Below are 14,529 nucleotides of genomic sequence, written 5' to 3'. Positions count from 1 at the left end.
CGATTAAGTTCGTCCCTTACTATAAATAAATTGCCACTTTCCTATTTTGGACTTACTAAATCTAGAGTCTATTTTATATTTCTATTTATAACTTTCTAAAATAGAAACTTTATCAAAATGGTCATCGGTTCTCTCGTCTTTGTCGTACATCGCATATTCGACTGCAGAAAGTTCACATTCATAACATTCGATTAAATGATCAATAAATCATACCAATACGTAAACATACTTCTAGACCATTCATTTAAATAATTTCAAATAAATTTTTATACATGCATGCGGTTAGTGTGTTCGGGTTTTCGGACGTTACAAACCACATTTTAGTAGATTGCAACATGCCTACATCATTCTCAATGAGTATTATATCATCAACATAAAGCACAAGGAATGTCACTGCACTCTCACTAACCTTCTTGTAAACACATGGTTCTTCAGGGTTTTTAAAAAATCAAACTCTTTGATAGTGTTGTCAAATCTGAGGTTCCAGCTCCTTGATGCCTGTTTGAGTCAACAGATGAATCTCTGAAGTTTGTATACTTTATGCTCAATTCCTATTGATGTGATTCCTTGCGTTCGGTTCTTCCTTTGATTCATTCCGGTGGTAATTCCTTTGGAATGATCATTGACTCTTTCTCATGAATCTTCCGATTTTTTGACGAAAAATGACATCGTGTCATTGCTCAGCTGTTCAGCAGTTTTCTCCACTGAAACTGTTGGCTCCAATTTGAGAGCACTGAGGGCAGTTGTGGCTGATGGAACTTATGGCTCACCCTCTCTTGTTTGCATTTCAAATTTATATGCTTTCAGGTCTACAAACAAATCATGTAATTCCACTTTGTTAAGATATTTTGATTCTCACATGGCCGTAGTTTTAACATCTCATTCTTTGGAAATGCCACGCATCACCTTTAGAGCAACTTCATTATTTAAATACACTTTTCCTAGTGCATTCAGTTCATTTATGATGCTGCTCACCCATTCATCAAACTCGTTCATTGACTCGACAGCCTTCATTTTGATGTTATCGAATTTTTGCATTGCAACTGGGAGTTTGTTCTTCTTGGTTTGCACATTTCCTTCACATAACCGGATGAGCTTCTCCCAAATTTTTTTGACAGATTTGTACATTTTGATCTTGTTGAAGGTGTTCTTGTCCAGTGTTTTATAGAGAATATCATTGGCAACATTATCTAGATTTGCCTTCCTTTTATCTTCAGTGGTCCACTCATCGTGCGGCTTCTCGATGCGATGAGGTGCTCCATCAGTTAGAGCAACTGAAGTATTCGCCTTCATTATCTTTATTGGTTCGTCAGTTATGACATAGCACATATCATCATCTTGTGTAACTAGATGAGCCTGCATTCTAATTTTACAGTCATCGAATTCTTCTCTAGAAAACATAGAGATTTTTTTGAATGAAGACATGATTATCAGATTTGAGTGTTTGGAAATATTAAAGACAAGATTTTAACATATCTAATACCACTTGTTAGGATCGATTAATATGTGAAATGTGTTTAGAAGGGGATTAAATAAACATTTCAGCTTTTGAAATCTTTTATATTTATGAATCAGTTCTTTGAGAAAATTATCCTAAAATATTGTATGTCTATATCGATCAGTTAACTAATAATAGTAGTACGGAAACAAACTGAAGGATAGATTGAATATTGTGGCTATGATATCGTGATAACAGAATGAATAAAATGATGAACACAAAGAGTATTATGGATGTTCAGATATTTCAACTGCTCTTACGTCACCCTTTCTATCTCAAGGATAGGAATTTACTAAAAGACTTTGATTGATTACAATGAACTGTAATAACACACTTCAATTGGATTTAAACAATGTCAAACTGAAACTCTTAGCTTTTCTTTTCACTTATCAGTTGACAACTGAATAGCTTAAATGAGTAGCATGAATGCTACGAATAAAAGAATGAAGTAACAGCTAGTTTTTGCGATTTGTAAACTGAATAAAATCGAGAGTGAATCGCAACTGACTAATTTGTTCTCGTTGTTGTTGTTCATGGATTGTTAACATTTTTCTCAACTGAACTCATCAATTGTATATAGTCTTCGATTCCAACGGTCACATTGAATTCATTAAATGGCTAATATCCATTGAGTTATTTTTTAATCTATGTAAATAACTTTTTCTAACAGAGGTACGATGTATCAGACTGTTATTCTTCATCTATTCTGCTATTATACGGAGTGTCAGTTTTTCTGTTGAGATTCAAATTGCAATATGACATGGCTAACTGATCGGGAATCAAACTGGTCGACTGATCATTTCAGCTACACTACATCATTTCTAACTAATGTCCTTTCAATTTGAACGTTTCAGTTCTGCGAATAACACTTTCAGTTCTTCAATTCTGGCAACGGTCAGTTCGTCAATCAGTTTGAGACTTTATGAGTTCCATTGAGAACTTCAGTTGGTTTGCTTCATTTCTAGTTGTTCCATTAAATTGATAAGTCTCTTTCAATTTAGTTACGCTTTCTAGGTCAGTTATTAGTTCAGTTTGTCAAACTCTGAAACTTATAAATTTCAACAGTAATTATAAGAATATCCTTAGTTTAATTATATATTATATATGTTTACCGATTTTGATTAATGGATGTTTGTTGGAGATTTTATATTAGATTTTGAATTCTATTATTTAGATCGAAATGAGTTGTGTATGCCCGTTTTGAGATTGAGAGCAATATTAATTTCTACATTGTGAACGAGTAATATGACAAAATAATTTTTTTTAACTGATATTTTTTCCTTTCATGATATTTGTTCCCCCTATATTGACGTAGGATATTACTCTATTTTTTGTTATTTCCATTTTATTCGTGAGAAGAAAATAAATAACACAAAATAATTTTTTAGTCTTTCTTTTATCAGATATAATCTATATATAGGAGTCGTTATTTACGCTATATTTTTTTTGTTATTTACACAAGTGAATAAATTTTACACATTAAAGCAAGTGTTGAGAAGACAAAATTGAGGATAAAAAACAACTCATTTAATCTATACTAACTTTTCTTATCACGTTATAACTTCTCAAAAATAGATGTATCATTCAATTCTAAAATATATTGTTCGTTTCCTATTAGATCGAATACATGTTTCTCGTACAAAATATTCTAATACGCATGCACAAAGGAGGTGAGGCTATATAAACAAATAAACAAATTTTTTTTAAAGCAAAAATATACATAGCTTTACTCTGTAGCTAAAATAAATCATTTTAAAATTTATATTTTTAACTCTAATTTTATTATCATATACTATATTACTGAATGATTTATTTTTTTATAATATCTAATATTTGATTGGAAAACTTGAGAGTTGTGATTCATCATTCAAACCCAACTAAACCAACACAAAAGTCTAGATTTGGTTTTCGATTAATGCTATTTTATAAAACCGATCAACATGGTTTGATTCGAATTTTCGCAGTAAAAAACAAACCAACCCGTATTTGTTCAAGCCTAGAAGTTACTTGTTAATGGGGAAAACACAAAAAAGAGCTTAAAATAACTTAAATATCGGAATTTACTACCAGTTCTTAAAAATTTCAGACCATCTTAAAAAATATAAATAGCTCAACTTAAATAAAATAAGAATTTACTCTGATTTATGGGCTAATGTATCCATCCTTTTCTTACGTTCCTCCAACTTTTGAACGGCGACCTTTTTCTTTTCATTACATTTCTGAAAAAGAGAGGACACAAAAGCAAGAACAGAAAGTGTCAAATGCAAAAATGAAAAGAATTGTGAATGATCAAAGGTGCTATTTTTAGCACCAGAGAAACATATACTAAATGACTGCCTTACCATCATGGCTTCCCATTGCTTTCTCTTTTTGCCTGACATTCCAATCTTGGACATATTGGCTGCATCCTCGGCAATTTGATTCAAATCATGTGCTACATCTCCTTCAGCATCCTCGCCTTCGACTTCATTGGAGGTAGCATAATACTGCACACCTTGAAGTTCTAGTTTGAGTTCATGGTGATGCTTTTTCTCGTGCATAGTCATCTGAATCCATCAAAGTAAAGAGTCAAATATTTTAGCCGCTTCAAGTGATGATTTGAAACAAGGAGAATACGTAACAGGCTTTAATAACAGAATGTATGACCAATATAAAATCACTTTTTACACTTGGAAGGGGAGAAAACTAGCACATTACAGTAGGGTTTGGGATGAGAACTGTATCTTCTCTATTCAACTTTCAGGGAGTAATAAATTATAATCACCAATTCTCATTCTCATAGGTTTCCACCAAGACGCTGTTACCTTCCGTTTTCTCTCAGCTGCTTCAATAGATTCTGCTCGATCAATAACGCCCAGGAAACTCGGAGGATCACCTAAATCTTCTTTTCCAGAGCCAGGCAATGGTAGAGCTCCTTCTCTCTTGGCAGCTTTCAGCCGTTTAATAGCTTCTGCATATTCAGGAGCATAACCTTCTGCTACATCGTCAACAAATGGAGACAAATGTGGAGGAGGTACACTATTGAAATTCAAGTCATATACAAAACATTAATAACATCATAACTAGACAATTTAAACAAAGGATATTCATAAAATTTCAAGGCCAAAACAAAAGAAAGAAATAGAAAATGTTTGATTCAACAAGATGAAGTACAAGCTAATATTTTTTTTACCAAACCATTCCTTAAGTGAACAGGAGAAACGGTAGAACAATAAAAATTCAGAAAAAATCTCCAACTATTACAGAAAAACTGAGGCAAGGGCAAGCCTGAAGACTCCTTTTTAGCGTTCTTATATATTATTCTACACCAATTTTAAGCAACTATATCAGGCTCCATAACACTTCAACATGCAACTCATTCTATCATCAGGAACAGAAGGACCTAGAATGTAGAATAAGAAGGTAACATTTCAAGTCACAATCCTACATCCGAGTTCCATCAGAGAGATGCATTTAGATACATATAACACACACTGGCCTCAACAATCAACAACTCAACTTGTAACGACTCACTCACGATTAGAAGGAATTAGTTCCATTCTACATGACAAGCCACTCAAAATGGAGCTTAAAGCCACAGCAGTGTCATTTGGGTGCTGATGTGCTTTCATCTTTCATTTTTGAGAGGGTGTGGCAAATGGAGGCCACAGAACTTGAAAAAGATCAATTCAAACCATACACAAACTACCAAACAAGTTGCATATTCAGAGAGTTCTGTGAAGGAGCTTCAGCAGCAAGATTAATTGTTCCTGAACTTACCATCCCACCATGTATTTCTCAGTTGGCAATAGTATACGTGCGTTTACACAATCATAAACCCACTGTGGCTGGATATAATCTCTGGATATGAATTTGTGATACTGTGTTGCAGTATGGCCTATCCACAACCTGCATGCAGACGCAACCATACATCAATGCAAATCTCAGAAGCTCTTAATAGCCATAACTAACTTAAAAACTAAAGCAATCTAGCGCACCCAGCAATATGCTCAAATATAGCAACGTTGCAGATACCACACAAATTGCATCATTTATATGGAAATCATATGTGTATAGTGTTTCAATCATTGGGGTGTCTCAAATTCTACTGGATGAAACAAATAGCCAAAAGCAAAAGATAATCCTTTGTAAAGTTGAAGTATGCTCTCATGAAATTTTCACAAGATGGTTGTGATTTGAGTATCAAAATAAATTACTCTAAGGCAAACATTTACGACTCCAGCTTAATGATCCAGGAAACTCATGGTTGGAAAAAAAATGCAATAATTCTGTACTAATTCAGCACCTGCCCCAGATTCTAACAAGTAAATCCTCATACTTTTCATCATCTCTGTTGTTCCTGTAGTATATAGATTTGCGAATTGAGATACAGACATGCGAATTGAGATACAGACAGGACAAGGACAAGAACAAAAAATTGATCTAATGGCGAGTAGTACAGTACGGTACAAAGGATCAGAAGACATTATTATTTGGTTTATAAGAGAATAAAAGAAATAGAACCCGAGGGAAAAAACCTCTTATACACCATGCACATAAAGAATAAATATGGATCCCGAACATAGAAATTACGAAGTTTGTTTGTACATAATTTGTAGAGCATTTATCCTCCCAAAAGTGTAAAAAATTGCAAACCTGATGAGTAATGCACTGGTCGGACTCCTCAAATGGAGCTCCTTCACCCTCCCAAGAAACTGTTCCACCAAAAGCAGGGATGACAAACAGCAATGACTCTGTAGGAACCTGTACAAGGACACTCAGACTTCTAAAGGTCCTATGAAGAGCAAAAAAGGGAGAAACTTCAGAGGTAATAGTATATTACCATGAGGCCAAGCAAAGAGGGGTATTCAACAGAAGGAAGAAAAAGAAAGATATCATAAAAGTGAATGAGTAATAAATTATCTATAAATAGGCACAAATTAAATGTACATCTGCAGTAATATAAGCACAACAGAACAAAATCACAACAAACTGGGTGCATGCGTGATTTCAGATTCTATGAATCAGATACAAAAGCAACACTATAACACATGCATTATCGTTGGGGTGGGTCTTGAGGAAGAGGACCATTATTGATCTAAAGCCAAACATCTAGGAATTCAGATTTGGAATTCAGATTTTAAATCAATGATGATTAATGATATTTTCCTGGCTACCTTTCACATATGGCCCAACATTTAAGAAAATATAAAGGCAAGTGATTGTTACTGATTGAACTGTATTCATAAACAAAATACAATCTTCGGCCATAACAAGTAATAGCATAACATCTTACCTCACGACTCAAGAAGAATTTAATGGTCTTGAAGAGATTTTTACATTCTCTTGTCTCTGCATCCTCCTCATCCTCACTTATAGCATCTACAGCAGGGGGCATCAAAGCACCAGGCTCATCAGAAGAAAGAAGTTGAAGCTGCCCATGTCGCACTACAGATTTATCGTGGTTCGTCCCCTTCTGCTGGATCTTGATATGCTCGGATGCAGATGAAATGGCAGCAGCTGTCTTTATTGAGGAAGTGCAATCTTTCACATCAAATAATCTTGACAGGTCATAAAGATCTGCATTCAATCAAATAGAATTAATCGAGGTCTATTATCAAATGCAGCACTTTCGAATTTTAAACAGTCCTTCCCCGCAATTCAGATGATGATTAATAAATATACCGGCAGCAAAAGCTTCCAGCTGAGGGTCAAGGATGGGGGGATATTTCAAGTTTACCAAATTATAGAGTCTGTGGTTAACTGATACTAGAAGAGCCTGCAGCCAGATAATACAAAGAATGAGCACTGGCTAAATCGAAACAATACTATTAGCCTAATATAAAACAATAAGTTTTGAATTCATCAAAAAGAAACCGTCAATTCATTGACAGTGTCCACTACAGGAAAGACAAGAAATTTCAAATATATTTAATTTTAATGATAATTTCAAAGAAACTTGGCATCCAAATCGCAATAGAATTCTAGCAGTTTCACTTATTTTAGCCTTCATTAGGTTATTTGGCAATGATCCGACACCCATATGACCAATTCAGGCCAAGCAGCCAAAATGGTCTCCACTGAGAGTAAAAATTTTAGCTTCTATGTGGATAAATTAAAGGGATTCTATTGATTAAAACCCCATGATATCAGGAATAAATTGATTGGAATCAAATCACTGATTGTATTCACTTTCTTCTTTAATATTTTTCTTCTCTTTAAATTAATGTATCGTTCAGTGTTTCATGCAAAGTAATAAAATAAAATACATTCTTTCTCTCATTTCTTTACTTACATCATATCAATAGGGTTCGAAAATGGACTTTAGAGAAGCCATGGTCGGGTCTTCATCCTCCACCACCAGTGGTGGTTCCCTCGTTCCAGGAACAAGTTCTTCAAACGGTTCCCTGCCTAACCAGCCCCTCCAAATTACCATTCATAAATTGAACGGAGCAAATTATCTTGAATGGGCTCAGTCGGTATGATTAGTGATCGATGGCGAAGGGAAACTTGGATATTTAACTGGCGAGACCAAGTCTCCTCTTGCCACAGATACTAAATTCCAGCAGTGGCACTCCGAGGACTCGATGATCATCGTTGGCTGATCAACTCAATGGATCCAGCCATCCGAAAACCACCGCCAAATACGTATGGGATGCAATCCAAGAAACCTAATCTAACCTGGATAATCTTTCTCAAATGTACGAGGTAATGAGGATGTGGAAAATACAGCAAAGCTCCCGATCCGTGACAACTACAACTAACTTCTCATTCTGCGGCAAGAATTGGACTTCTTCGATGCAAAGACATGGGAATGCCCAACCGATGCGAAGCAATACAAAACAAAATTGAACACGATGGAGTTTTTGTGTTTCTGGCTAGACTTAATCCATAACTTGATGACGTACACGACCCCCTCCTTGGTCGCAAGCCGATGCCTCCGCGAAGTTTTTGCAGAGGTGCAACGTGAAGAATCGCCTTGCTCCGTGATGCTGAAGCCTACTGGAGAGCCCAAATTTGTTGGGAAGGATAGGCTTTTGCAGTGAGAAAAAACCTACACCTCATGGGCTTTGTTGCGATGTCTGTCAAAAGCCCACCCATAATCGTGACTCTTGTTGGAGGATTCTAGGTCAGTGGGAGAGTCACTGGCTCTTCAAAGTGTTGCTTCTAGTACTAGCCCAAGCCCATGGAAAGCACACTAATAATTCATGAAGCTCTAAAAGTTCCAGAATAGAAGAAAGCCGTCATTGAGGAAATGCATGCTCTGGAAAAGAATGTTACATGGGAAGCAATAGATTTACCCAAAGGGAAAACTATTGTTGGCTATAAATTGGTGTTTATGGATTCCTAGAGCGGTAGAAAGCACGACTGGTAGCAAAAAGATATACCCAGACATATGGAATTCATTATTCTGAGACTTTCTCACCTGTTGCAAAAATAAACACAATTCGAGTCCTGTTGTCTATGGTTGTTAACCTTGATTGGCCTCTGTACCAATTAGATGTAAAAAATTCATTTTTCAATAGAGATCTAGAAGAAAAAGTTTACACGAAACCATCGCCAAGATTTGCTGAGAAATTTGGAGCCAAGATATGCAGATTGAAAAAATCCTTATACGGCCTTAAACAGTCACCCAGAGCATGGTTCGAGAGGTTTACTACCTACATTAAAGGCCAAGGTTCTACTCAAGGTCAAGCAGATCATATCATTTTCACAGACGTTGACTGGACGGGATCGGTTCCAGATAGAAGATCGACATCTGGCTATTGTACATTCTTTTGGGGTAATCTTGCAACCTGAAAAAGTTGTTGCATAGTTGTCAAAGGCGAGCGCCTCTCGCCTCAGGCGAGGACCCTGCGCCCGGGACCCTGCGCCTGGGACCCTGCATCCCAGGCGAGACCAGGCGCTCGCCAGTACTAGTCTTGGAAGTTCACTCAGACGCGCTAATTACTTGTTTAAAACAAAAGGCCCAAACCCAAACCCTACCAACCCAACGCCGGAATCAGAAAAAGAGAATTCTGAACAGAAGAATGAGGTGAGGGCATCTACATCCAAAACAACCAGAAAAAGACCGATTTCACATCTTTAGGATAAAGAGGAAGAATAAATTGATGTTGATCAAGATAATGATGAAGATCAAGAAGAATACAAGTCCAAAAGTTCTGGGGAATTAGATGATTCTATATAAAAAGATGAACTTGATTTTGATCATTGAAGAATTTTAATCATTTTACTAATTACTATGAATGTATCAATTATTTTTGTTTTGTGTGACATTGTGACTTAATTATTTCATATTTTAATATATTTATTCCAAGATAAATATATTTTTAAAAAAATTAAAAATGTGTGTCTTGTTTCGGTAAGACGAGCGCGTCTCGCCTTGCACCTCCTCAGGCTCTATGGTCCTTGTGCGCCTCGATGCACCTTGCGCCCTTTACAACTGTGTGTTGTTGGATGAAGTAGTGAAGAGGCCGAATTTAGAGCAATGGCTCAGGGAATATGTGAAACTCTTTGGTTAAAAAGAGCATTGGAAGATCTTAAGAAGTAGTTTAGCCTACCAATTAAATTGTATTATGATAACAAATCAGCTATTAATATTACTCATAATCTGGTCTTGCATGACAGAACAAAGCCTACAGAGATAGACAAGCACTTCACAAAGGAGAAGATTGATGAAGGAATAATATGTATTCCCTTTGTACCAAGTTTGCAACAGGTGGCAGATATTCTCACCAAAGTCTATTGAGACAGCCATTTGAGATCCAAGTTAGCAAGTTGGGCGTGACCAATATTTTTGCGCCAACTTGAGAGGGGTGTGGATAAATCAAAGGGATTACATTGATTAAAACCCCATGATATCAGGAATAAACTGATTTGAATCAAATCACTGATTGTATTCACTTTCCTTCTTTAATATCTTTCCTCTTTAAATTCATGTATTGTTCAGTGTTTCTACGTGAAAACTGAAGTAATAAAATAAAAGACTCTTTCTCTCATTTCTTTAATTACATTCTATCTTCAGAATCATTAACATCAAGCTTACTTTGTGTATTAATGCCACCTCAATTGTGAAAATAAAACAGCCATCCATAATCATTGATAAGACTTATAAACAGACCTCATTAAATTCCAAAAATGTAAGCAAGACTTTGTAATCAACTTCTGGCAGTACTTGCTGCAACGCATGAGGAGTTAACCATGTAATTTTTTGCCCCTCAACCTCCGCCTGTTAAGATTAAAGAAAAGTTGGATCAATAAAACCCATAGCACTACCAGTAATAGATCACTGAAATTTTATCATAACTCACACCTACATACTTGGTAATATATGCCTTTCACAGAAATGAATGTCTTCCGCAGTTTGTGGGTGCGAGAAACAAATGCCTGCCACTCAAGACTCAACCTACTCAAAACAAAGAACCAAACATTCATATTAACACAATGACCATTTTGTTAAGCACAATTGAACATTTTACCAAAAATCAATAACCATTTTAACCACCAAGAACAGTGAGTAACCTTCTGCAATTATGAACACGGTCAACAGGAATCTTTTCTCCATTTACTGCCCTATCCACAGCTGGCAATGCAGCAAACAGGTGTACCATACTAAGACAATCATCCAGATCCCTCAGTGCGTCAATGAATTTAGGATATCTAAATGTCAAAACCACAAACAGTAAATGTCCGCAAAAAATCAATACCCTAAGTCCATAACATAGTAAAGCAGAATACCACAAAAGTTAAAACTTGTCGCATTCACCTCTCTTTAATAAGCATATGAAGATTGTAAGTAGGCTTCCTTGTCAAAAGTCGTTCAGCAACATCCCTGTTCTTCTTCGATATGGCTTTTTTCACCTTCTTTTCATTTGTCCGCATGTCTCTCAATGTTTCTAGAATGGGCTCATGTTTAATAAACATGATATCTTTCACGTGATAATATTGATGATGATTTCCCTTCAGCTTCTTCTTGTGTTCCCGAGGGAAAACACCTTTTAGGATGCATAATTTACTGAAAGGAGCTTAAATTAAATTTAACTCTAATATAGAAGTGTGACGACTTTTAAAGTAAAAAATGAGCGCATATCCCAAAAGTTGATTTTAAAAATCATGAACACCTTTGGTTGCGTATTTTCATGGCAAGTGATATGCATATAAGAATTGATACATTTTTTCACTGAAGAAAAATGAGCACATTGCTAACGGGGAAGGTGAAAGTTTGAGGGATGACTCAAATATTACTGACAAATAGAAAAAAAACTGGCACAAAGTAAGCTTCACATAACACATCAAAGATGACAAATTATCATCACAGAAATATGTTCTATCTCAGAACGAAATATCAAAATAAACTCAGAAAAAAAGGAAACCGAAAACTAGGTATTTTAATGGCGAGGAAAATAAGGAAGATCGCTGTAAAAAAAATTTGAAAAATAGGCACCATACATCATATCACCATAATTTAAGTAAATAATATCCACAGTCCACCAAAGGCAACAGGCATCAGAAAAATTTACAGAAAATAGGCAAAGAACGATTCTAAACAACAAAATACAAATAGATCGCCATAATAAGAAAGAATCGTGAAGATTTTGATACAAGCACACATCTATACACATTGCAGCTGTAATCTTGAACTCTTCTCTAAGTATAGGAAAAAAGCCACCTCAAATCCAGGTTCATTCAATGCAAGGATTTAAATCTATCATGCTCTTGATTATGGATATAAAACATCTCTTCATTTCAAGAACCTGAAAAATGAAAGGCTGACTTGAAGGTGCTTGACCGCTTGGGATCTCGTCACATATTTGGCGGCATGTCCTTCCTTTTTCTTGCCCTTAAAAATAAGAACGCATATAGAAAATTACTTAGCGTGAGAGAGAAGAGAGACGAAAGTAAGGTAAAGATTAAACATACGGCGGCTCTATAGTGCTTAGGCATATCGACGGCGGCCGGGGGTGGCGGAGAAGTTGAAACCCATTTTTACGAGAATCAGATGATAAACCCTAATCGGTTGAGTTTTGTTAATATCTTAAGGAAGGTTCTAAAAAGGGTGAAGTGTCCGAAGCGCGGACGTCGAGCGCCAAACTTTTCAAGTTTAAGCGACATTAGCAGAAGGTTAAGGGTGAAAAAACGTTTTTTATATTTAATGTAATTGTAATTATCTCAAACCAATAAATAGATCAAATAATACATAAATATGATAAATTTAAGTTTGATGCATTAATTCTCATATTTATAGACGCATAAAAATCTCAAAATTACAATCTTTATTTGTTTTTGCAACTAGACCACATTAAAAATGTTAAATATTTGTCAAATCATTATCAGACACGCTTAATCATAATTAAAATTTAAAAATAAACATCTAAATTATAAACATAATTTATTATTTTAAAATAAAAAGACATACCTTCAAAATTAAAAAATAAATAGATGTGATTAATTGTACTTAAGTACGCTTAATTCGTTCAAACTACAGTTTGACCGCTTTTTTCCGCTTTCTCCGAAGCGGGGAGTTTTTGTCGAGCTTCAAGCTTAAGCGCGTTTAAGCGAAGCTTAAGCGGACTTTTTAGAACACTGATCTTAAGACCCACCCGGGTTTAGGAGCGCCACTCTTGTTCAAGTGTTTTCCCAATTCGGTCCCTTGGTTTTCGTCATGTGCCAAATTAGTCCCTCCAATTTAATAAAAATATCTCATTTGGTCCTCACTATCTCTTAGGCACTATTAGTAGGGGTGTTCAAATTTCGGATAAAATCGAAAAAAAAATCGAAAATTCAAATCAAAAAAATTGAACACTGAATCGAACCGAAAACCGAATTTTATAATTCGGATATAAATATTAAAATCAAAATTTATTTGGTTCGATTTCGGATTATATATGTCAAAACCGAACCGACTGAAAAAACCGAAATTTCATTAAATTAATAATTATATTTTTATTATGTATTTTTTGAGATGATATCAGTAAATGATGAATTATTTTGAATAATATTTAATTGATTGTTGTTTATGTAATTCATTTAAACTTTATATTTAAATGTTTTACTAAAAAATCATGTAAAAAGATAAGATATTATATTTTACAATATATTTATCTCATTAATTTAAATAATTGTATCCAAACCGAAATAATCGAACCGAAGAAAAATGGTTCGGATATCGGATTATATATTTGTAAAATCGAAAACCGAAAAAACCAAAATAAAAAACCGAAAATCGAAGCGAACCGGCCGATGAACACACTTAGTTATTAGCGTATATTAAATATCCTTCCCGGTTCAACAAACTAAATCATAAATCCCATCATCCAAGTTACGAAGGCTCAAATCCACGATTGCAATTGATGATTTTACGAGTATGTTACACTTTACCAGCTGCATTGCATCTTCTCCATCCACTGCATAACATGTTCGTTATTTGTTTTTCTGATCAAGATTTTTTCTTTTCATTAGACTGTAAATTTTATTAATATCAATTTACAAGATATTATTTTGAATAAAAATTTATATGATCTCACAAAAATAAATTCAAATAGGTTATAGATTATTGAACATGTTATAAATTATATATTAATTAGGCCATTTTTAAATATAAGCTTACACACTTTTAATCAGACACGATTAGACAACTAATCAAAAATTAAACAACAATGAGTCTCGTTTGACTTCAACAACTTGCAATTNATATCACAAAAATACATGACTATATATAATAAAATACATGACTATATATAATTAAAATTAACCAGCATCACAATGTTAAATTCAATACTATACAAATGTAGATATATGCGAGACTAAATTTCATGTTAACTATTTTATTTTTTGCATTATTTTATTTTAGAAGCCAACATTTTCTAGTAATTTCGTGTTGTAAATATAACTTTCAACAATGTATCCATTATTGTTAATAGCCCGAAAATTAGTTGTTGGATTTATTCTAATTGGAATGGATGATGATGTTTTTGATTGTTTAGCTAGAGAAAGTAAAATGACTTGAAATAGTGATGAGTGATAGTTAGAGTGAGGATGGAAGTAGTTCAAAT

The 14,529-nt window shown here is 34.7% G+C and overlaps 2 protein-coding genes across 2 annotated transcripts; both read right to left on the bottom strand.

Moving 5' to 3' along the window:
* Positions 1 to 879: 879 nt before the first annotated feature.
* On the bottom strand, positions 880 to 1,362 carry LOC140989469 (uncharacterized). Its single transcript, XM_073458662.1, has one exon. The coding sequence runs from the start codon at positions 1,360 to 1,362 to the stop codon at positions 880 to 882; it is 483 nt and encodes a 160-aa protein (XP_073314763.1).
* Positions 1,363 to 3,453: 2,091 nt separating this feature from the next.
* On the bottom strand, positions 3,454 to 12,513 carry LOC140989986 (pescadillo homolog). The gene is made up of 13 exons (XM_073459575.1): positions 12,398 to 12,513; positions 12,232 to 12,317; positions 11,244 to 11,492; positions 11,000 to 11,137; positions 10,799 to 10,883; positions 10,599 to 10,706; positions 7,163 to 7,256; positions 6,774 to 7,057; positions 6,130 to 6,241; positions 5,258 to 5,375; positions 4,303 to 4,516; positions 3,841 to 4,044; positions 3,454 to 3,717 (listed from the first exon to the last, which is right to left on the bottom strand). Exons 1-13 carry the CDS (start codon positions 12,419 to 12,421, stop codon positions 3,631 to 3,633), a joined length of 1,803 nt encoding a protein of 600 aa, XP_073315676.1. The 5' UTR covers positions 12,422 to 12,513; the 3' UTR covers positions 3,454 to 3,630.
* Between the last annotated feature and the right edge of the window lie 2,016 nt (positions 12,514 to 14,529).

Source organism: Primulina huaijiensis, chromosome 12 (assembly GCF_012295235.1).
Source record: "Primulina huaijiensis isolate GDHJ02 chromosome 12, ASM1229523v2, whole genome shotgun sequence".
In the NCBI taxonomy this organism is placed as follows: Eukaryota; Viridiplantae; Streptophyta; class Magnoliopsida; order Lamiales; family Gesneriaceae; genus Primulina; species Primulina huaijiensis.
This window is presented reverse-complemented; position numbering and strand designations above follow the sequence as displayed.